The 24,139-nt window shown below is 43.2% G+C and overlaps 1 protein-coding gene across 8 annotated transcripts; it reads left to right on the forward strand.

The window, feature by feature from the left end:
• The first annotated feature begins 7,435 nt into the window (after window positions 1-7,435).
• LOC129819070 (TOG array regulator of axonemal microtubules protein 2-like) lies at window positions 7,436-23,901 on the forward strand. 8 transcript variants are annotated; one of them, XM_055875606.1, is made up of 12 exons: window positions 7,448-7,522; window positions 8,373-8,510; window positions 8,807-10,422; window positions 10,661-10,807; window positions 17,069-17,617; window positions 18,066-18,327; window positions 18,681-18,813; window positions 19,012-19,117; window positions 19,269-19,504; window positions 20,423-20,581; window positions 21,645-21,763; window positions 22,097-23,901. In XM_055875606.1, exons 4-12 carry the CDS (start codon window positions 10,676-10,678, stop codon window positions 22,108-22,110), a joined length of 1,710 nt encoding a protein of 569 aa, XP_055731581.1. In that variant the 5' UTR covers window positions 7,448-7,522; window positions 8,373-8,510; window positions 8,807-10,422; window positions 10,661-10,675; the 3' UTR covers window positions 22,111-23,901. The 8 variants fall into 8 exon arrangements, with proteins under 8 accessions (XP_055731577.1, XP_055731581.1, XP_055731579.1 ...); XM_055875604.1 differs by having other exon boundaries at window positions 8,807-8,939; window positions 9,157-10,422; window positions 21,645-23,901; XM_055875605.1 differs by having other exon boundaries at window positions 8,807-8,939; window positions 9,168-10,422; window positions 21,645-23,901.
• Window positions 23,902-24,139: the final 238 nt, after the last annotated feature.

The raw sequence follows: 24,139 nt of genomic DNA on the forward strand, positions 1-24,139 counted from the left end.
TTTTCTATGATGATTCAAATTTTTGGTTGCACCCCAACTCAATGTTGGTTGAGCGCCCTCCGTTTTTTTGTTGTCAAATAATACCTTGTTTTTTTTAAATGTACAAAGTAAATTATTAAAAGCATTAAAATTGGGATGTTTTCCACTTATTTACACAACCTACTACACACTTGCAAAGTGAAAGTTTATAGAAAAGTTCTGAAATTAAGTAGTAAACAGAAGAAAAGCAGAATTGAGTCCAATTATAATGCGAATAATTTAATGGTCTATGATTCAATCCCATTTTTGAAGGTCTGATGAATAATTAATATTGTTCCTCTTCCTTGTGGCAGGCGCAGCAGCACACTGCCCTCCAAAGCCTGCAAAATAATCGCCGGACTGCCCCTTTCCTAGCTCTGCATGGAACATCCAGTGTCACGTCCTTGGTGACGTGTGGGGTGACATCCGGGATGACCACAGCAACATCCTCTGGAAAGGGAGAAAAGAGGAACAGAATGTAAACATGCAAACCGTAGCTTCTAAACACTGGCCAGTTGAAAGGTTCTGCTAAGATGTCATGACAAACGGCACCTGTCAGAGTGCTCTCTAAGTGTTACTCACCTGCTTGGATGTCAGCTGGCAGAGTGGCGAAGACGGCCATCGTGAGAGTCCTTTCTTCAGGTGTGACGTCCACATCCTCCAAGAGGGAAGAGATGGGCTCTGCCTCTGTATTAGGGGTGATGTCCACCACATTCAGGTGGGAAGAAGCCGGATCTGCCTCTGTATTAGGGGTGATGTCCACAACATTCCGGTGGAAAGAAGCCGGGTCTGCCTCTGTATTAGGGGTGATGTTCACGACCTCCAGGTGGGAAGAAGCCTGGTCTGTGTTATGGGTGACAACAACAATCCTGATGAGCTCTACTACTACAAGGCACCAAAATGTCATCACAACAGGTATCTGTCAGAGTGCTCTCTATCATTGCTACTCACCTGCTTGGATGTCAGCTGGTAGTGTGGTGGAAACGGCCACTGCGAGGACAGGGGGGACTGGTAGGGTGGCTGCAGCGGGCTGGAAGCAGCTCTGCACCTCGTTCGTCACAAAGGTACAGACACAGCTCATATAAAAAGGGCTCTGGAGGTCATCCGTGGAGAAGGACTGACTGATTCTCCCGAGGATCGACCGCACAGAGTCAAAAGCAGCAGCCCGGGAGAAAGGGATGCGAGGGGAAGGGTACTTTAAAATGCAGGAGAGCTTCTCCACTACGGCCGCCACCATGCCCACGGCCATCCCGCTTATTAGGATTGGGTGCTCTGAATGGCCTTCCTCTGGCTGAAGCCACACGGCCAGGAGGAGCCTGGGCACCACCTCCTGATGGGCTGAGCAGGTTGCTAAGGGGCTCATTGGACTGCTCGCCCAGAATGCTCCTCACAGCTCTCTCCACGATGCTGTGGACTTTAGGATCGCTGAAATCAACAAAAAGGAGAAGACAAAGCTAAACGATGTGCAATGTGCTCACAGAGAACACTGTCTTAGTCTGTTTCTGCGTAGTTCCAGATAAATGGATCAAGTCATATGCAGGGCAGTACATGGAACTCACATGTCAGCTGGCGAGGTGGAGTGCATGGAGCGGCGGAGCTTGCAGAAAGCCTTGTGCTCTATGTCCATCATTTTTAGGCAAGTGTTTACTTCCCAGGCCTGCAGTATGAAACAGCAAGTCCCATTAGTGTAATTTCACAACAGATCTATTCTGCTGTGCTATCTCGGTGTTGAAAGGCCAGTAAAAGAGCTCACTGACTTGTAGTATGTCTCTAACTCTCATTCTCTTACCAGCCGAGCGAGGTCGTTTCCCTCCTCCAGGGTTGTGTGGAAGGTTGTGTGGAAGGACCACACCCTTCAAATAAAACACAGAGCAATTTAACTTTCCTGGCTTCTGATTTTTCTGTTTATATTACCCACACCTCCTGGAGTGCTGCTGGTGGCAGGGAATTGCAGTGAAGGTGAGTGACGTGGTACTCACCTCTCCCTAAGGGATTTTTTGGCCTGAGACACCAGCCAGTTGCTCATGTGCTCTGTGGTGACATGGGGAGGGACCTGGCCTTGATTCTGGAGCAGCAGATAGTGGACCATGAGCTTCTTCTGCAAGATGAGGTAAGGTGTGAGACCATGCCACATCATGTCCTTTCAGAAGGGCCTCTCGCAACATTTCACAACTACTCATGCCTGACAATTTGCAAGTGATATTAAGAACTCTTATGACCAACTTCTCTAAACTGTCTTGAAATACAACTCTCTTTCTGTTGTTTATGTTTTTGTGGGATGAATCTTACCTGTTTATTGTAATATGTTTCCTCCCTGCAGAGTCTGAAACTAAAGGCTGCTTCTACAGAATTCCTTTGAAGATAATGAAAATAATGATGCTTTGTTATGCACAGGCATTTACAGTATGCTAAAATGAATTTCTCCTAAGATTACCTTTGTGGGACCATAAGTGAACTCCGGAATGCACCAAACCCTATCCATGGTGAGATGGGGAAGAAATGCAGCGCTATAGATATACGGGATGCTCTAGAGATAACAGGAATTACTTAATGTCACACCCTGGCCTTTGTTATATTGATTTTCTTTATTAGTTTAGTTAGGTCAGGGTGTGACATGGGGGATGTTTGTGTGTTTGGTCTAGTTTAGGGTGTGTGTATTGTTTAGGGGGTTTTGTAGAATGTATGGGGTTGTGTTCAGTGTAGGTGTTTAGGAAAGTCTATGGTTGCCTGGTTTGGTTCTCAATCAGAGACAGCTGTTTATTGTTGTCTCTGATTGGGAGCCATATTTAAGGCAACCATAGGCTTTAGGTGTTTGTGGGTAATTGTCTATGTTTAACGTTTGTAGCTGGTGTATGCACTAACGTTTGTAGCTTCACGGTCGTTTTTTTTTTTTTTTTTAGTTTGTCAAAGTGTTTTGTTTCGTGTTTCATCTTCACTAATAAAAAGATGTATTCATATCACGCTGCGCCTTGGTCCACTCTTCCTCATCAAGACAATCGTGACAGAATTACCCACCTGTACGGGACCAAGCAGCGTGTCAAGCGGCAGCAGGAACATACGCAGGATTTGTGGCAATGGGAGCAGGATCTGGACTATACTACGTGGGAGGAGATCAACAGGTGGGCGATCGACCCAGGGCGAATGCCGGAGCCCGCCTGGGATTCTCTGGAACAGTGCGAGGAGGGATAGCGGCGAATGGAGGCAGCACGACGACGCGGTAGGAAGCCTGTGAGTCAGCCCAAAACATTTATTGGGGGGTTACAAGGGAGTGTGTCGAAGTCAGGTAGGAGACCTGCGCCAACTCCCCGAGCTTACCGTGGAGCGCGAAAGTACGGGCAGACACCGTGTTATGTGGTAGAGCACACGGTGTCTCCTGTACGTGTGCATAGCCCGGTGCGGGTTATTCCACCTCCCCGCACTGGCAGGGCTAGATTGGGCATTGAGCCAGGTGCCATGAAGCCGGCTCAACGCATCTGGTCTCCAGTGCGTCTCCTCGGGCCGGCATACATGGCACCAGCCTTACGCATGGTGTCCCCGGTTCGCATATACAGCCCAGTGCTGGTTATTCCACCTCCCCGCACTGGTCGGGCTACGGGGAGCATACAACCAGGTAAGGTTGGGCAGGCTCAGTGCTCAGTATGCCTGCACGGTCCGGTATTTCCAGCGCCACCTCCCCGCCCCAGCCCAGTACCACCAGTGCCTACACCACGCACCAGGCTTCCTGTGCGTCTCCAGAGCCCTGTTCATCCTCCACGCACTAGCCCTGTGGTGCGTGTCTCCAGCCTATTACCACCAGGGCCTAAACCACGCACCAAGCCTCCTGTGCGTTTCAAGAGTCCTGTGCATCCTGTTGCTGCTCCCCGCACTAGCCCTGAGATGCGTGCCCCCAGCCCGGTACCACCAGTTCCGGCACCACGCACTAGGCCTAATGTGCGTCTCCAGGGTCCAGTATGCCCTGTTCCTTCTCCCCGCACAAGCCTTCAGGTGCCTGTCCCCAGCCCGGTACCACCAGTTCCGGCACCACGCACCAGGCCTACAGTGCGCGTCAGCCAGCCATGACCAGCCAGAGCCGTCAGCCAGCCATGACCAGCCAGAGCCATCAGCCAGCCATGACCAGCCAGAGCCGTCAGCCAGCCATGACCAGCCAGAGCCGTTGTTGTCACGTTCCTGACCTTGTTTTCCTTTTGTATAGTTGTGTTTAGTGGGTCAGGACGTGAGCTGGGTGGGCAGTCTGTGTTTGTTCTATGTTAAGTGTCAGGTTTAATTGACCTTGTATTGCTCTCAATCAGAGGCAGGTGTTGTACGTTTTCCTTTGATTGAGAACCATATATAGGGATGTTGTTTCACAGTGTTTGTTGTGGGTGGTTGTCGCTGTGTCTGTGTTTATTGCACCACACGGTACTGTCTCGTCTCGTTCGTTCTTTCCTGTTCATGCGTGCTTCGTTATATGTAGTTTGCATGTTCAGGTCAGTCTACGTTGTTTGTTATTTTGTAAATATTCAAGTATAGTTCGTGTCAGTGTTCGTCGTGTCTAATAAATTCATTATGTCTACATACCTCGCTGCACATTGGTCATCTGATCCCTCTCTCCTCTCCTCGTCCGAGGAGGAGGAAGAGCTAAAGATTCGTGACAGTTGTCTTGTTGGTAATAGTAAAAATGCATGACAGTCCGCATTGTAATGGTCTAACAGGTGTTTTTCATTTTGTTTCTCACATTAAACAGACATTTGAAAACGGAATTGCTTACAGTTGTACCTATGATGCACAGACACACTAAAGCTGTACAGTGTAGTATGAATAGTCAGTTTTAATTATTTGCAGATGTGTTCCCTATTTACAAATTCGAAAGATGTAACATTTGAAATGAATGTGGCAGAATAGTTTAGCAGAGTTCCTGTGGGAGTCTTCTCCTTCAGTCTTTTTGCCTCCTAGGCCTCGTTTCTCATTACATGGGATTTCCCCAGTGCCAACTTCACATGAGATGGCCGCTGTCTACTGTCATGTGGGGCTGGATGACATCGCTGCTGTCCACGGTCCTGAAATATACAATCTCGGCTATTTGCATATGTACGACCGTCCAAACTTGACCCCACACACATACACACACATTAATGCTAATCTCTCACACACTTTTGAACATTGCACAACCTACAACAAGACACTGAATGAGCATTTTATTCCAAGTGTGTTTGTGTTTGAATAAAGACCCGAAGAATGAAATCAATGTGTGGATGTTGATTGGACAATGTATATGTGCTTTGCAGAAGCCATTTTTTTGCATTCCCTGTAGCTTGTATTTTACTGGAGTATGATCAGATTGCTTTGTTTAAACCAGAATGAAGATTTGGACTGAGAATCTATGCCGATTATTGCATGATAGCTTTAAAAAAATAAATAAGGCAATGTATATATGACCCCCTTCAAAGAGTCACTCATTTATCACTTTCTTGCAGATATACAGTGCCTTCAGAAAGTGTTCATACCCCTTAACTTATTTCTCATTTTGTTTTCTTACAGCCTGAATTCCAAATGGATTAAATTATTGTTTTTTTTGTATCATCTCACCCAGATACAGACAAAACCCCATAATGACGAAGTGAAAACATGTTTTATTTTATTTTTTCAAATGTCTTGAAAATGAAATACAGAAATATCTCATTTACATAAGTATTGACAATACATGTTGAATCACCTTTGGCAGTGATTAAAGCTGTGAGACTTTCTGGGTAAGTCTCCAAGAGCTTTGCACCCCTGGATTGTACCATATTTGCAATATCACAATATATACATTTCCAGTCAAAAGTCTGGACACACCTACTCATTTGAGAGTTTTTCTTTCTTTTTTTTTTTTTTACAATGTTTTACATTTTAGAATAATAGTGAACACATCAAAACTACGAAATAGCACAATTGGAATCATGTAGTAAGCAGAAAAGTGTTATATATATATATTAATATATCATATTTTATATTTGAGATTCTTCGAAGTAGCTATCCTTTTCCTTGATGACCGCTTTACATTCTCTCAAACCTTTTCATGAGGTAGTCACCTGGAATGCTTTTATAATTAACAGGTGTACCTTCATAAAAGTTAATTCGTGGAATTTCTTTCCCTCTTAAAGCGTTTGAGCCAATAGGTTGTGTTGTGACAAGGTAGGGATGGTTTACATAAGATATCCCTATTTGTTAAAAGACCAAGTCCATATTATGCCAAGAACAGCTAAAATAAGCAAAGAGAAACAACAGTCCATCGTTACTTAAGACATGAAGGTCAGTCAATACAGAAAATGTCAAGAACTTTGAAAGTTTCTTCTAGTGCAGTCGCAAAAACCATGAAGCGCTATGATGAAACTGGCTCTCATGAGGAAGACCCAGAGTTACCTCTGCTGCAGAGGATAAGTTCAGTAGAGTTAACTGCACCTCAGATTGGAGCCCAAATAAATGCTTCACAGAGTTCAAGAAATACACACATCTCAACATGCACTGTTCAGAGGAGACTGCGTGAATCAGATCTTCGTGGTCGAATTGCTCCATTGAAGCCACTACTAAAGGACGGACACCAATAGTAAGAAGAGACTTGCTTGGGCCAAGAAACACGTGCAATGGACCGTTAGACTGGTGGAAATGTGTCCTTTGGTCTGATGAGTCCAAATTTGAGATTTTTGGCTTTCAATGTGTGTGTAAAGAATCCAGGGTGTTTAGTTGGGTCTACGCGTCATTATTAAACTATTTGTTGAATGGTCTAAAATCCGTCAGAAGCTGCTTTCAATTCATGGTGGCTCTGAATAAGTCTTGACGGAGACAGAGCTTGTTTTGCCAAGGAAAGTGAAAAGGACTGAGGGAAAGCAAAATGGATAATACATGGAAAGGAACATGGAAGATCCTCAAAGAACATTGCATTTTCAAGATCACGTATCAAATCAAATCAAATGTTATGTAACATCAAACATAACATCAAAATGCATCTTATATTCCTGCCCTTACATTTGATTTGAAATCATGTGAAAATATGTTTTGGAACACAACGTGACCACATTTTCACATGTGTAGTTTAATGTAATCACATGTTGCTTTACATGTTATCAGATTATCTTCACATAAGATTACATGAAAACATGTTTTTTGGAACACTTCCCGTGTTGTTCACATGTAAAATGCATGTGGTTTTTGCGTAAACACCCTGCAGTTCCACACTCAAGGTTCTTAATAATGCTTTAAAATGCACATGTACAATTGTGCATGTGTAATGGGTTGAAAACAAAGTCACTAAAAACAGACACCCATTTATTATTTATCCCCCCCCCCCCCCCCCCCAATTTGTCTTAATTAATCTAAATTGTAATTTCTACATACTTTAGTGTTAGCAGTCCATCAGGCCAATAGATGGCGGTGTTGCACTGTTGAGGCAGGAGAAACAGCAAGTTCTGGCCAAGCGCTCACCATTCTGCAGGATAAGGATCAGAACTTTACAGAGGTAAACGGTCTGTTCTTTTTACTATTACAGGTATGTAACAGAACTTCCAAACGTTCAAATATATACACAATATGTAATAACATGCTATTTAACAACTTTGTCAAGATATTATCACGTTAGGAAAGGTTTAGTTTTGGCTTTGTGTCGAACTGAGTGAGCGAAGAACGTTATTTACATTGAGAGAGAGTATATGTTAGCTTGATGCTAGCTGAGGTAAAAAACGATTTACGAGTCACAGAGACTATGTTTGGTGAGTAGCTTACTTGTATTGGATTTTGTCTAGGAGATTTTTTTTTAATAAAAAATCCATTTGTTAGGGATTTCTGGTTTTGTGTAAAATTGTGCTCACTAGCTGGTGAACTGGCCGAGCACGCTCAGTCTGGTGGACTTTTAGTGCATACAGTGAGAGAGAGGCGATTTTCTGGAGGTGCCACTATCTTAAAGCTGAATGTATTGTTGTCAGTTTTCTATAGAGGTAGCGGTATATAGAAAAACATTCAGTTATTTATGTTTTCATATATAGGTGTTTCTATTGTATGAATGTGAAATACATTGTGGTTTTCATGTGAAACCATACACTGGGACAGGGTTATTTGTGGAACATTTTTTAATTCTGCTTTAGGTAAAGTGCATTTATGTTGTGTTATTTAAAGTGTGCACGTGTTTGATGTGAATATTTTCAAAGTACTAACAAGAAAATAGACAATTGAACAAGAGAAAAACATTCTTCAGAATAAAGAAAGTGCCAGAACTTTGCAGACGTAAACTTGTGTCCGTTCTTTTTACTATTGCAGGCCACCTCAGCTACACATGCACTCTGTCTGCACAAGCATCCACATGCACAAACACACACTAATGTTCTCTCTCTTGTGTTTGTCAGCAGTTCATCGTGGCCCTGTCGTTCGCCTCCTTCACCAAAGCTCTGTCAGGGACCTACATGAAGAGTGCCATCACTCAGAGAGACACTTTGACCTGTCCAGCTCTCTCATCGGACTCATAGACGGCAGCTTTGAGATGGGTATGAGTTGCTTGAGAGTTCATGTAGTAAAAACCAGATACAGACTACATGTTCCATTTTTTTTTGTGGTTCAATCAGTCTGCTCTCAATACTGTCCCGTTTTATAGTTGTTTCTATTCATTGATTGACTGGCGTTTGTCCATGACTCTACAGTCAAACCTCTAACATTGTTTTATGTGCTGCTATGTTGTTGCAGCCTAGTAAACAAACTGATATGCCATTTTTAGTTATATAAAAAAAAAACAGTGTTTATAATTTGCGATTCCTGACTACTGTAGTGTTGTGGTTTCTTGCAGGTAACCTGCTGTTCCTGGCTGTGGTCAGCCATTTTGGGGCGAAGCTGCACCAGCCCAGGCTCATTGCTATGGGCTGTTTCCACATGGCTGTAGGATCCTTCCTCACAGGCCTGCCACACTTCTTCATGGGACGGTAAAACAACTGAAATACTGGTTAAACTTGTACTTGTAGAGATACTCCAATGCAGAGGATAGTTTCACTTTAGAAATAAAGAAATGTATCCAGTTGTTGATTAATCTCAGTTCATTTAGAACTAAAGTCTTGAGTAATTGGTCAGCTGCTTGATTATGTTTCGGGGCCATACATGTTAACAGAAGGGATTAAGAGATGCTATAACTGACGTGGTAAGGTTGGACCCAGGTGCAGAGAAGAGACCAGAAGATGAAGCAGTGGTTCCAACCAGTGTCTCCACCCCTCAAGGGCCCACTTAACTGCCAAGAGCTCCCGGTTGCCTACATCGTAGTTGCCTTCCGCTGGTGGAAAGGCGCATGGGTGCAGTTTCTTGTCCTCCTCGTTCCTCTGTGAAAGGACCGCCCCAGCTCCTGTGTCCGAGGCGTCCACCTCTACTACAAAGGGACGAGTAGGATCAGGATGAACGAGGATGGGTCCGGAGGTGAAACGTCCCTTGAGCTCTATAAATGCCCTGTCAGCCTCGGGATTCCAGCAAAAACCTGCTTGGGTGAGGTGGAACAGGGCCATATGTGTTTCGGAAGGGTTTTTGGAGAAGATCAGGATGTCGTCGAGGTAAACAAAGACAAACCGATTCAACAAATCCCTAAGAGTGTCATTGATCAATGCTTGAAAGATTGCCGGTGAGTTCGATATTCCAAAGGTCATGACTAAATACTCAGTGACCACTAGGGGTGTTAAAGGCAGTTTTCCACTCATCTCCCTCCCTGATTCTCACCAGATTTTAAGCATTGCGAAGGTCCAATTTGGTGAAGAATTAGGCTCCTAGGGCCAACACCAAGGCGGCGGACATCGGGTAGGGGGTAACGATCCTTGATCGTAATTCTTTTCAGCCCTCTGTAATCGATGCAAGGACTGAAGTTTGGGTCAGAGACAGAAACAAGGGATGCGTTTAGACAGGCAGCCCAATTATTATATTTTTTCCACTAATTGGTCTTTTGACCAATCACATTAGATATTTTTGCATCAGCTCTTTTTCAGAGCATATCTGATTGGTCAAAAGACCAATTAATCAAAGAAATTACTGAATTGGGCTGCCTGTCTCAACAAAGCAATAGAAACCTGGACATGCTCCAACTGAAATGTTCCATCCTGTCAGTACTGATGTTGAATGGCATTAAATACACTTTTTTTGTTCTCTCCCATCCCCTGTAGGTTTGTTGAACATGAGTTGATATGAAACTCCAGCACACTGGTAGCACTATAGACGTGTGAGTATATCTTTTCCAGGTGAGTTGAACCTGCCTGCGGGTGTGGTGGGGATATTCCTGGGAGGTCTACTGATGAAGAGGTATAAGCTTGGCGTTGTGTCTGGAGCCCAGCTGTCTTTCGTCACCTCCTTCATGGCCTACCTCCTCCTCCTTCTGCAGTCTGGCACTAAGTGTGACAACGATCAGGTGGCTGGTCTGACCGTGTCCTACAACAGGTAAATATGACATCTGATTGGTTGGTTGATAAAAACAAAAGTTTTGATCAGTGGAATATGAGGGAGAGTTAGACCAAAACACACATGGGCTTGTGCCGGGGCTCCCTCTTGTGGGAATATACAGTATGGTTGTTACTGAGCCAGGATTCCTGGCTGTTTTGTCACTGCTTATGTCAATGATAGTTCAGCAACATTTATTTAAACATCATTATTACCAGCCATTTTATCTGTCCCCCAGGTCCCCTGGTGTACGATGGCAGCCTGTTGTCGGAGTGTAACAGACTGCTCCTGCTTGGCTGACCCTGTGTGTTCAGACAACGGCATCACCTACACCTCCCCCTGCCTCGCAGGCTGCTCCAGCTTTACAGGTTACGGCAAGAACACGGTACCAATACTATTAATGTATTGAGTGTACAACACATTCACAGGGATGCTGGCCCATGTTGACTCCAATGCTTCCCACAGTTGTGTCAATTTGGCTGTATGTCTTTTGAGTGGTGGACCATTCTTGATACACACGGGAAACTGTTGAGAGTAAAAACCGCAGCGGCGTTTTAGTTCTTGACACAAACTGGTACCCCTGGCACCTACTACCATGCCCCGTTGAAAGGCACGTAAATATTCTGTCTTGCCCATTCACCCTCTATATGGCACACATACTCATACACATTCTCAATTGTCTCAAGTCTTACAATATGTTTTAAAACCTGTCTCCTCCTCTTTATCTACACTGATTTAAGTGGATTTAACTAGTGACATCCATAAGGGATTATAGTGTTAACCTCGATTCACCTGGTCAGTCTGTCATGGAAAGAGCAGGTGTTCTTAATATTTTATACACTCAGTGTAACTCATTGGCACTGAAATAAGTTATTTTCAACCATTAACTGGAGCCTTGTTGAGGCCATATGTATGTAAGTAATTGCTGATTGACAAAGTATTATTTTGATGTATGGAAAAAATATGGAATGCAATTCCTATGTAGAAAAGCTTCTCTGGTAGTTGTTCAATATGACTTCAACTTTTACAGGGCACTCTTGTAAAATAGATGTTTAATCTCAATGTGACTCCTTGTTTAAATAAAAGTTAAATAAAATGTAAAAAACATCAACACAAACACAGGATATGGGGTACACATGGTATCACATCATTACATACTAGGCCCTACTGCACCTGCATTCCAGCACCATTCCAGCATCTGGAATTGACTCAACATGTTTGAGGTGGGGGATCAATACATGTGGGGGAAGAGGTGGCTGTCGAATGTATGATTCTGATATGTACAGGTAAGTTCATTGTGTGTGGGGCGGTTGGCGTCCATGTTTGTGTCCGTACTCTGAGGTGTGTTTGAATATGAATGAGCAGCAGTGTTGTGATGTGTCCTATCCCATCCTTGCAGAGTGTTCTTCATTGGCCTCATCACATGAGGCTCCTCCTTAGGAGTGAGTGGGACACCACCACGGGACAGACCCCACACTCATCGCTAGAGATCGAACTTCAGACTCCCTCCAAAACCACTGAACCCCTCAACACACCGAAAGAGATTACGGTTCACACCCTTAGAGGGAGCCGGAACAGGATAACTCCCTCCAAACTCGCAAACATTTCGTTTTTGCAGGGGGGTGTTGTAAGGGGCTTAATACAGTTGTGTTCCAGCCACTAGGGGGTACTCTGGTGAAGCACATGGGGAATAAATAAATATAGTTTAAGTGAATTGGGTAGAGTAAGAATGAAAAACTAAAGAAAGACTGTAAACAGCTGTTACCTGTGCTAACATGATTAAAAGTGAAGTAAACCGTACTTTTCAAGTTATACTTTATATGATAAGCTCATTGGAAGGGTAACATATACAGGATGTACATAAATGGGCATAAACACGTGACACAGGAAAAAAATTTTTTTTGACATTTAGGAATTCAAAATGCATCTAAATATATTTCGTTCTGTCTATGGAATACATAAATAAGTTTTTTAAAATATGTATAAAATATACTTGTCTGTACAGTAAGTACATGTAGGAAATCCAAAATGCACAAAAATATGTTTTTGTAATGTCTAAGTTATATGTGTATAATACACTGCTCAAAAAAATAAAGGGAACACTTAAACAACACAATGTAACTCCAAGTCAATCACACTTCTGTGAAATCAAACTGTCCACTTAGGAAGCAACACTGATTGACAATATATTTCACATGCTGTTGTGCAAATGGAATAGACAAAAGGTGGAAATTATAGACACCCCCAATGAAGGAGTGATTCTGCAGGTGGTGACCACAGACCACTTCTCAGTTCCTATGCTTCCTGGCTGATGTTTTGGTCATTTTTGAATGCTGGCGGTGCTTTCACTCTAGTGGTAGCATGAGACGGAGTCTACAACCCACACAAGTGGCTCAGGTAGTGCAGCTCATCCAAGATGGCACATCAATGCGAGCTGTGGCAAGAAGGTTTGCTGTGTCTGTCAGCGTAGTGTCCAGAGCATGGAGGCGCTACCAGGAGACAGGCCAGTACATCAGGAGACGTGGAGGAGGGCAACAACCCAGCAGCAGGACCGCTACCTCCGCCTTTGTGCAGGGAGGTGCACTGCCAGAGCCCTGCAAAATGACCTCCAGCAGGCCACAAATGTGCATGTGTCTGCTCAAACGGTCAGAAATAGACTCCATGAGGGCCCGACGTCCACAGGTGGGGGTTGTGCTTACAGCCCAACACCGTGCAGGACGTTTGGCATTTGCCAGAGAACACCAAGATTGGCAAATTTGCCACTGGCGCCCTGTGCTCTTCACAGATGAAAGCCGGTTCACACTGAGCACGTGACAGACGTGACAGAGTCTGGAGACGCCGTGGAGAACGTTCTGCTGCCTGCAACATCCTCCAGCATGACCGGTTTGGCGGTGGGTCAGTCATGGTGTGGGGTGGCATTTTCTGGAAGCAAGCGAAGTTCGGAGCCGAAATCTACGCCGCTTCGTTGGTGATTGGTCAACAATAGGGATTCTTCAATAAAGTATTTGTTATCATTCAAGGAGAGATGAGTCAGTTAGATGCACGACTAAGATCTCTTTGGCCAAACGGGAACATTAATGACAGAGTTACAGTTCAAAGGAAATCAGTCAATTGAAATACATGAATTAGGTCCGAATCTATGGATTTCACATGACTGGGAATACAGATATGCATCTGTTGGTCACAGATACCTTAAAAATAAAGGTAGGGGCGTGGATGAGAAAACCAGTCAGTATCTGGTGTGACCACCATTTGCCTCATGCAGCGCAACACATCTTCACATTGAGGTGATCAGTCTGTTGATTGTGGTCTGTGGAATGTTGTCCCACTCCTCTTCAATGGCTGTGTGAAGTTGCTGGATATTGGCGGGAAGTTTGATAGCAGTTTGATTTCACAGAAGTGTGATTGACTTGGAGTTACATTGTGTTGTTTAAGTGTTCCCTTTATTTTTTTGAGCAGTGTATATAAATTCAGCAAAAAAAGAAACGTCCTCATTGTCAACTGTGTTTATTTTCAGCAAACTTAACATGTGTAAATATTTGTTTGAACAACTGAGACATAAATATAACCAGTTCCACATAAATGGAATAATGTGTCCCTGAACAGAGGGTGGGTGAAAATCAAAAGTAACAGTCACTATCTGGTGTGGCCACCAACTGCATTAACTACTGCAGTGCATCTCCTCCTCATGGACTGCACCAGATTTGCCAGTTCTTGCTGTAAGATGTTACCCCACTCTTCCACCAAGGCACCTGCAAGTTTCCGGACATTTCTGGGGGGAATGGCCCTAGCTCTCACCCTCTGATCCAACAGGTCCCAGATGTGCTCAATGGGATTGAGATCCAGGCTCTTTGCTGACCATGGCAGAACACTGATATTCCTGTCTTGCAGGAAATCATGCACAGAACTAGCATGGCTGGCGGCATTGTCATGCTGGAGGGTCCTGTCAGGATGAGCCTGCAGGAAGTGTACCATATGAGGGAGGAGGATGTCTTCCCTGTAATACACAGCGTTGAGACTGCCTACAATGACAACAAGCTCAGTAGGCGACGCTGTTGCCGGTGATGTCTGGTGAGGACCTGCCTTACAAAAGGCCTATTGCGGACAGTCTGAGCACTGATGGAGGGATTGTGCGTGGGAAACATGGGAAACAGTGCTTAAAACCTTTTCTCAATAGTGGGGGCACTATTTCCACTTTGTAAAAAATCGTTCCCAAATTAAACTGCCTCGTACTCAATTCTTGCTCGCACAATATGCATATTATTATTACTATTGGATAGAAAACACTCTAGTTTCTAAAACCGTTTGAATTATATCTGTGAGTAAAACAGAACTAATTTTGCAGCAAACTTCCTGTCAGGAAGTGAGAAATCTGAAATCGAGGGCTCTGTTCCAGGGTCAGCTTATTAATATGCATGGAATCTATGGGTCTACATGCACTGCATACGCCTTCCTCTAGATGTCAGTAGGCAGTGAGAATTGGATTGGGGTGTATAGCTCTATCTGAGGCCGAATAAGACTTGTTGGAATGGCGCGACCACACTCTTTCCTTTCTTCACCATGGCGCGAATCGGTCACCTGGATTGCGTTCTGAAAAGCTGTCGTTATCGACGGTAGATATCTCCGGCTCTGATTTTATTTGATATGTGTTAAAAACATCATAAACTAGTTATATTAAACCAACTTATAGCAGTTTATATCAGTTGATTGCGATTTTCGGTATTTTGTTTGTAATGCGTTATTGTGAGTTGGACACTTCCGTGCCGCATGGTCAGCTTTGTTAGCTAATTCCACAGATGAAGACGACATTCTACAACCGAACAACGATTATTCTGGACAAAGGACAACTTGTACAAGATTCTGATGGAAGCTCATCAAATAGTAGGAACCATTTATGATATTATTTCGTATTTCTGTCGAAAATGTTTAGACTATATTCCACCCAGATTTCGGGTGCTGTTTCGCTATAACGTAAGCTGTATGTCGTAATAAGGTTATTTTTAAAAATCTAACACAGCGGTTGCATTAAGAACTAGTGTATCTTTCATTTGCTGTCCAACCTGTATTTTTTAGTAAAGTATATGATTAGTTATTTGATTAGATGATGTGAGTGTCAGAAATATATCCAGATTATTTTGTGCTGTTTGGCTAGTATTCACATTGTTCAACCACGAATTGTACCGCTAAATATGCACATTTTCGAACAAACCATATATGTATTGTGTAATATGATGTTATAGGACTGTCATCTGATGAAGTTTGAGGTTAATATCTTTTGCTGGTTTATTCGCTATCGTTAACGTGACTTGAATGAATACGGTTGTGTGGTAGGCTATTGTAGTAAGCTAATAAAATGCTATATTGTGTTTTCGCTGTAAAACACTTAAAAAATCTGAAATATTGGCTGGATTCACAAGATGTTTGTCTTTCATTTGCTGTGCACCGTGTATTTTTCATAAATGTTTTATGATGAGTATTTAGGTATTTCACGTTGGTTTCTGTAGTTATTCTAGCTGCTTTGGTGAGAGTTGTGATGGTGGCTGCAATGTAAAACTATGATTTATACCTGAAATATACACATTTTTCGAACAAAACATATGCTATACAATAAATATGTTATCAGACTGTCATCTGATGAAGTTGTTTCTTGGTTAGTGACTATTTATATCTTTATTTGGTCGAATTTGTGATGGCTACCTATGCAGTAAAAAAATTGTGAAAATATGCGGTTGGGTCTTTTGCTATTGTGGTTAGCTAATAGAAATACATATTGTGTTTTCCCTGTAAAACATTTTAAAAATCGGAAATGATGGCTGGATTCACAAGATGTGTATCTTTCATCTGGTGTCTTGGACTTGTGATTTCATGATATTTAGATGCTAGTATTTACTTGTGGCGCTATGCTAGGCTATGCTAGTCAGCTTTTTTACTGATGAGGGTGCTCCCGGATCCGGGATGAGTACCAAGTAGAAGTTAAACCCTTTACAATGAAGATCTGTGAAGTTACTTGAATTCTCTTTGAAAGACAGGGTCCCTAAAAAGGGACGTTTTTGTTTGTTTGCTGAGTTTATATATATATAATTTACAAATTCACCACATTTATGATTTTATATGGGAATCAAAAAGCTTTCATGAATGTTCACCATGTGCTGATGTGCTCAGCACTGTCAACAGACCCCATTATGACATCACAATGTAACGGAAGCCTTGCCATCATATCATTGCTGGTTCCATCTGACAAGCAACATTTCATTTCCACTCATTTCATGATAGATCTCTCACAGAGATAGGTTAAGTTCTTATTTTGAGAGTGTTCATATTTATCATCAATGGCTTATCGAGGAAGAAAATCAAGTGAGTTTGACAAACTCCAGAAGGAGAATTCTCCGATGAAGAGTGTCATCGAACACTTGAGGAAGCAAAACATGGCTTTAAACCAACAGGATGACCAGGACAAGTTTTCAAGTTTTGTAAGGCTCATCAGTTTTTCAAAAATATCACTGTGTTTATTTTGTGCTTTCATAGACATACAGTAGGCCTACATCCATAAAATCTTTAGCATAAAAGCTTTTTTTGACACACTGTAAAAACTATTTTGCCTACTTCACTTCTGCTATTCATTTCATACTGTCCCATTGTGATCCAGGTCTATCAGGAGAGCTACCCAATCCCAGAGGGCCATCGTGGCTTCATCAGTGATGCCAGACTTCTGCAGATGCAGAGAGCTGAGAGAGAGGCCATGGAAGTAAAGCAAAGAAAGATAAGTGCTATCCATGAGAATTATGTCCGGACTGCTCTCATCGGGGTTGGCAGCACCTTCGCGCACCACTTCGTCCCCTCTATTCAGTGCATTCCGCGGCCGAAAGCTCCACCAAGGCCTTTGCCACGAAGGCTTGAACACATAGCTTTGGCCCCACTTAAGAACGTGGTAGGGGTGGACGGAGCCCAAGTTCGACCCGGATCTCACTCTCTGGAGTCCCTCCAGGTAAATAAGTCATTCAGCAGCAGTAGCGTGTGGCCTGTTCCCGTCCCTCCCACTGGAGCTCCCTCCAAGAGGGGCAAGAAGAAGAAGGGCAGGCGGGGAGTCAAAGCCCTGAAAGTCCAGTCGGACCAGGGCTGTGCTGACAACAGACCCATTGACCTGATTGAGGAGGAGAGGGACATCGAGACTCACCTGAAGGAGGAGGCCTGGAAGGTAGGATGGACTTCAAATTTATAGTAAATGTAAAAATATGCAGTTCAAAATTATACTTGGACTGATAAATTGCCAAAACAGATAGTGGTTCCATGTCTTATAATCAAATCAAACTTTATTTATCACGTGCGCCAAACACAACAAGTGTAGACCTTACTGTGAAACCAACAGTGTAGTTCAAGAAGAGTTAAGAAAATATTGACCAAATACTAAAGTAAAAAATAATCATATTTAAAGTAACACAATGACATAACAATAACGAGGCTATATACAGGGGGTATCGGTACCGAGTCAGTGTGCGGGGGTACAGGTTAGAAAGGATACTCTCTTTGACAGCATGATAGAATAGAACCTAGAATACAGGATCTCTCTGTGTATTAGTTTATGTATATACAAGTTCTATATGTATTTTTATGATGGGAGCATTCTTTTCTGGTCTACGCCAAAGGTGGTACATGAGGTGAAGGCCATGGGCAGGAGAAGTTTGGGCTCGGCCATGTCCATGGGGGAAATAGCCACCAGCTCTCTGGGAAGCCTGAGCTCAATGAATATGAACACCCCTGTGGAGCTCTGTGACTACCTGGATGTCGGGACCCCGGTCAACTTGCGTGACAGCCCACCCAGGCCTGCTCCCCCTCCTACCAAGCCCAGGAGCAAACTGCCTCGGCCCATAAGGTTCCTTAGCCTGCCAAAGGCTGTCACCGGCTCAGGTCAGTCCCTCTCATGTACTCACACTAATGTAAATTAGACAGGGAGATGAAGCTAGGTAGAGTGATAGAAAGACAGTAGGAAGGGAAGGGACACAAATGGCTTTAGCCCAGGGCTAAGACATTTTTCCACACTGGCTTTGCCTGTTTCACAGTGAGAACCTTTACTCAAGGTTAATTGGACCCTGCTTCTGAGCAGGGTGAGCACCAAAAAAATGTGTGCTAAATTTAAAATGATATCATAATGAACTAAGATGTTCTAGTGTTAAAAGTTACAAACACATATGGAAATTAGTAAATACCTAAATAAATACATACAGTTCATAGAGAGATAGATGGCTGCTGTCAACCCATAGACAAGAAGGCAGCCAGTGAGCCAAAGGGCCAAATGAAGAAGAGTCAGGACCAGGCCAGATTGCAGCCCCTGTCCAACCCAGAGCAGGCCCTGACTAAGACCTTCAAGCTGCTCAACTCTGCCTCTGATGACTGGTGAGCATTCACTGTAGACAAGACCAATGGAGCTAGGCTAAAGGAAGCACAGTGTAGTGTCCTTGGAAATGTAGATTTGAGCTACAGAGCGTAAAAACTTCTGAAATTAAGAGACCAGAGTCCTAATTGATGAACATCATTATAATGTTTTTGGAAAATGTTGTCGAAATTGCTTACGTTTCTTTCACTGAATTGCAGGCAGAAGAAGATCGAGGGCTTGACCTCTCTCCGTGTGATGGCTCAGAACCACATGGACATACTGATGCCTAAACTCCATGATATCTGCCTTGCCATTATAAATGAGGTAGCTGTATTCATTCACTGCCCTATTCATTCATCTGCACAAATCTGCTACATTTGGAGAACAAGTCAAATGATTGTGTCATGTTACTGATGTTCGTGGGTTGTACTGCTCAACATTAATAGCTGGTCCTGTGCGTGTTATTATGATTCAGGTGAAGAACCTACGCTCTGCAGTGTCCTGTGCTGCCATGGCCACACTGGGTGACATGTACGTTCACCTCCAGAGGGCCATGGACAGTGAGGTGGAGGGGACGGCACGCGTGCTGCTGCACAAAGCCAGCGAGGCCAACACCTTCATCCGGCAGGGTGCCAACTTTGCCCTGAGTCACATGGTGCAGAGCTGCACCCCTACCCGTGTCATGAATGCCCTGCTGGTCGGTGGGCTGAGGTAAAGAGGGAGAGGGGTCAATTAACACTCACTAAGGGGTAGATCCGGACTTACACAAATTATCCCATTATCCAAGTCTCGAAATCGAGAAGATTGAAATACTGCTAGTTTTTAATTAACTATCTTTTTCATCAGCATGCTAAGTTATTCCACAACACTTCCGGCAGCAACTCACCCCAACAATAGACGTCACATTTTAATAGAATCACATTTTTTTATTATGTCTTATACCTCCTTGTGTTGTGTACTTCTTATTTTACCAATGCGTTATTTAGATTATTTTTAGCCATTGGTGGAGAGGTACTGTCTACTGATGTGTGCTAGCCTTTGGGGAGTAACAAGTCATTTATAAACATTTATAAAGTATATATAGTGAACACTTTAGATTAGGGGCTATTCTTGAGGTACTGAGGTATTAGTAAGTGCATGTACTCACATTCATAAATGCACTCATTAATAAATACACCAGTCGTGACATTTATAAATACATTTAAAAATATGTATATAATTGGTGAGTCAAACCATTAATCAATCATTAACAAATGCCTTGACAACACCTCCTTTATAACTGGTTTATAGTACATTATTAATCATTTACAAATTGTGAACATACTATGATCAAACACCTTATTAATTATCTGATAAATCATGAACAAATCATTTAAAATAGCGTTTATAAATGTGTAAATAACTATTTATAGATTTCTTATTGACATTTACAAATGTAGGAATAATGAATGGTAAGTGAACTCTTTACAAACAGTTTATAAATGGTATATTAAGGGACCTTAATATAAAGTCTTACTGAACATTTTGATCCATCGATGAGACTTCATCAATACAATCCATTATCAATTGTCTCCTAACTCATGTATCTCTATGACATGTAACTGATGTGCTCTGTTTTTCCTTCCTCAGCCACCGCAACGCTGCGGTGAGGAGCTGCACTGCTCAGCACCTGGAGAGACTGGCTGAGGTCATGGGGATGGCTCGTCTCCTGTCGGGGAAGAAAGACCTTACTGACCGCTTCTTGATTGCCGTCAGTAAACTGGCTGTGGACCCTGCACAGGAAGCCAGGTGGGAAGTTCCTCCTGTAAAGTAGCTTGCTTCAACATAACAGTTAAGGCCGGGATTCAATCCATGGCTCGCTATAGCACTAGATCGCCGACAATGCAGCTTTAAAAAGGTAATTTACTCTTGAGTCAACATCTGCAGCGTTTACCGCGAATACAAATTGAAATTGCCTTTAAAAGCCACATTGTCTACAGCATCTATGCTAAAGGGTGTCATGGATTGAATTGCAGATTTGAGGTATTCCAAAACAACCACAGGTTCTCTTGGAGGGGAATAGTAATTGAAAACAAAAAGGAAAAATTATAAACACAAATAAGTGCTACGTGGCATAGAAAAATCCAAGTCCAGGCACTCATGTGGGTTTGAAAGTGAAAAAGCCAAAAGCTTAGCCGAAGCCAAAGCCAAAGGCCGGCAGGGATGTTCTTCTCCCATCGCCAACGAGCGACCTCCTGTGGTGGGCGGGGTGCAGTGCACGCTGACATGGTCGCCAGTTGTATGGGGTTTCCTCTGACACATTGGTGCAGCTGGCTTCCAGGTTAAGCGGGCATTGTGTCAAGAAGCAGTGCGACTTGGCTGGGTTGTGTTTCGGAGGACGCACGACTCTCGACCTTCGCCTCTCCAGAGTTCTTACGGGAGTTGCAGCGATGGGACAAGATTGTAACTACCAATTGGATACCATGAAATTGGGGTAAAAATGTAAAATGTAAATGAGTCCAAATAGTCAGTACCTGATTCAGTTTCCTTCCTTCTGTTTGGTGCCTAATGAAGACAACCCTAGTTGATCACAATGGTCGGCCTGTGCCAAGCGCTGTGCAGATTCGCTAAGATTTTCATAATAACGAACGGTTAATACCGAGTTGTTAGATAGTTGAAATGATTTGTAGATCAGGTAATGCGGTGCATTACTCAAACCGACCCTCTTGCAAATTCTACCTAATGTATGTCTTATTTTGATGGGATATTTTTTCTCAGGTTGCCATCAATTGAGTACTGTTTTTAATCACAGACAGCAGAAATTATTTGATATGTTGCACATTTAAGATGGTATTAATATCTTTGTCCACAGGCATCATGGTCGCAATATCTTGAGAAACGTGGCCACCAATGGCGACTTTGCTAAAATGTGGGACAAATTCGCTCCGAGGAAAGAGCGAGAATCCTTGAGGGAGGTCATCTCAAAGAAAGGTACATTCTCTCTGGATGATTTGAAGAAGTGTGACAAATGAGCTGATATGATTACAGAAATCCAATACCACTGGGCACAGACATCAGTTCAATGTCTAGTTTTGATTTCAATTTGGGAAATCAACCAAAATGTGAAATCAACCAAAAATGTTGGTTAAAAGTTGGGTGAAAAAAATCCAATTGTGTTTTCCACGTTGATTCACCGTCATCACATAGATTTTATTGTTGTTGAAATGAGGTGGAAACAACGTTTATTCAACCAGCTTTGGCCCAATGGGATGAATTTAATATACTGTAAGATTATATCTTTCTGTCTTTTCTCTTTTTCAACAGGAAAATCTGAATAATCCCCAATTTTACTATATATTTGTATCTAAATATTTGCACATTTCCCAACCTGACTATTTTCCCCTCCAGTCCCCAAACTCCAATATTTTCGCTCATTTTAAGAAATTTGACACTATCATCCAAACCCCCATGTAAATACATCTTTAAACTGCATTGACTCCTTGTCCAAGTCCTGAATCCACTATAAGGCAATATGAACCACATTCAAAGCACTAAATTACCTTTCCTCAAAGCTCCTATCTGATCTACCAGCTCAATAGTGGTCTACTGAAACCATACTCACCATCTCAGGGGGTGCTCAGATCATCAACCACTGACCTCCACACCATCCTCAAAACCAGCAGCAGTCTTTTGGAGGCAGATTGGTCAGTGCTCCTGTATGGCACCAACATTGTGGATTTTCATCCAATACTTCTGGACTATGACAATGACTTTGGACAATAAAATTTGGTAAAATGGAAGCTGGCTCCAGTCTCAGTTTTATCTTACAAGACAGTGTGAGGATGTGTAACAACAATACCTGTGGTTTAACTTGATGATCAGGGCCAGATTACCGAATGGTCACGCAGGGCACCTGCCCTGTGGGCCCCGACCTCCAGGGAATATCATCATAACATCCAAAACTAAAAGTATAGTGGATGTATATTACAGTACGTGGACATTTTACAATTCGTGAGCTCGTTTCATAATTTGTAGCCATGTTTAATATACATTTGTGCTCATTTTGTAGAAATTCGTGAGCATTTAAAAAAATGTAGTGAGGATGTTTTATATACATTTTCTTACTGGTGCTCTTCCATGCCGTCCCTAGGAGGGGTGCGTCACTTGAGTGGGTTGAGTCACTGACGTGGTCTTCCTGTATGGGTTGGCACCCCCCCCTTGGGTTGCGCCGTGGCGGAGATCTTTGTGGGCTATACTCGGCCTTGTCTCAGGATGGTAAGTTGGTGGTTGAAGATATCCCTCTAGTGGTGTGGGGGCTATGCTTTGGCAAAGTGGGTAGTGTTATATCCTGCCTGTTTGGTCCTGTCCGGGCGTATCGTCGGATGGGGCCACAGTGTCTCCCGACCTCTCCTGTCTCAGCCTCCAGTATTTATGCTGCAGTAGTTTGTGTCGGGGGGCTAGGGTCAGTTTGTTATATCTGGAGTACTTCTCCTGTCTTATCCGGTGTCCTGTGTGAATTTAAGTATGCTCTCTCTAATTCGCTCTTTCTCTCTCGGAGGACCTGAGCCCTAGGACCATGCCTCAGGACTACCTGGCATGATGACTCCTTGCTGTCCCCAGTCCACCTGGCCGTGCTCCTGCTCCAGTTTCAACTGTTCTGCCTGCGGCTATGGAACCCTGACCTGTTCACCGGACGTGCTCCCTGTCCCAGACCTGCTGTTTTCAACTCTCTAGAGACAGCAGGAGCGGTAGAGATACTCTTAATGATCGGCTATGAAAAGCCAACTGACATTTACTCCTGAGGGGCTGACTTGCTGCACCCTCGACAACTACTGTGATTATTATTATTTGACCATGCTGGTCATTTATGAACATTTGAACATCTTGGCCATGTTCTATTATAATCTCCACCCGGCACAGCCAGAAGAGGACTGGCCACCCCTCATAGCCTGGTTCCTCTCTAGGTTTCTTCCTAGGTTTTGGCCTTTCTAGGGAGTTTTTCCGAGCCACCGTGCTTCTACACCTGCATTGCTTGCTGTTTGGGGTTTTAGGCTGGGTTTCTGTACAGCACTTTGAGATATCAGCTGATGTAAGAAGGGCTATATAAATAAATTTGATTTGAAATTTGATTTGATATATGCTCCTTAAAACCAATGAGGAGATGGAAGATGCAGGACTTGCAGCGCGTCCAGTGTCACAAATAGAACCAAGTTCTATATTAGCACCTGGCTAAGCAGATGCTCAGTGTGGGTGCAATGATTGAATAACATATGTGTACATTTATTTTGCAACGCTCGCGCACGCGACCCATCTGGTCTGGTCAGCATGTTACAGAGATAGACAGGACTCCAGTCATGTCATACTGCA

The sequence above is a fragment of the Salvelinus fontinalis genome, chromosome 21 (assembly GCF_029448725.1).
Source record: "Salvelinus fontinalis isolate EN_2023a chromosome 21, ASM2944872v1, whole genome shotgun sequence".
Lineage (NCBI taxonomy): Eukaryota > Metazoa > Chordata > Actinopteri > Salmoniformes > Salmonidae > Salvelinus > Salvelinus fontinalis.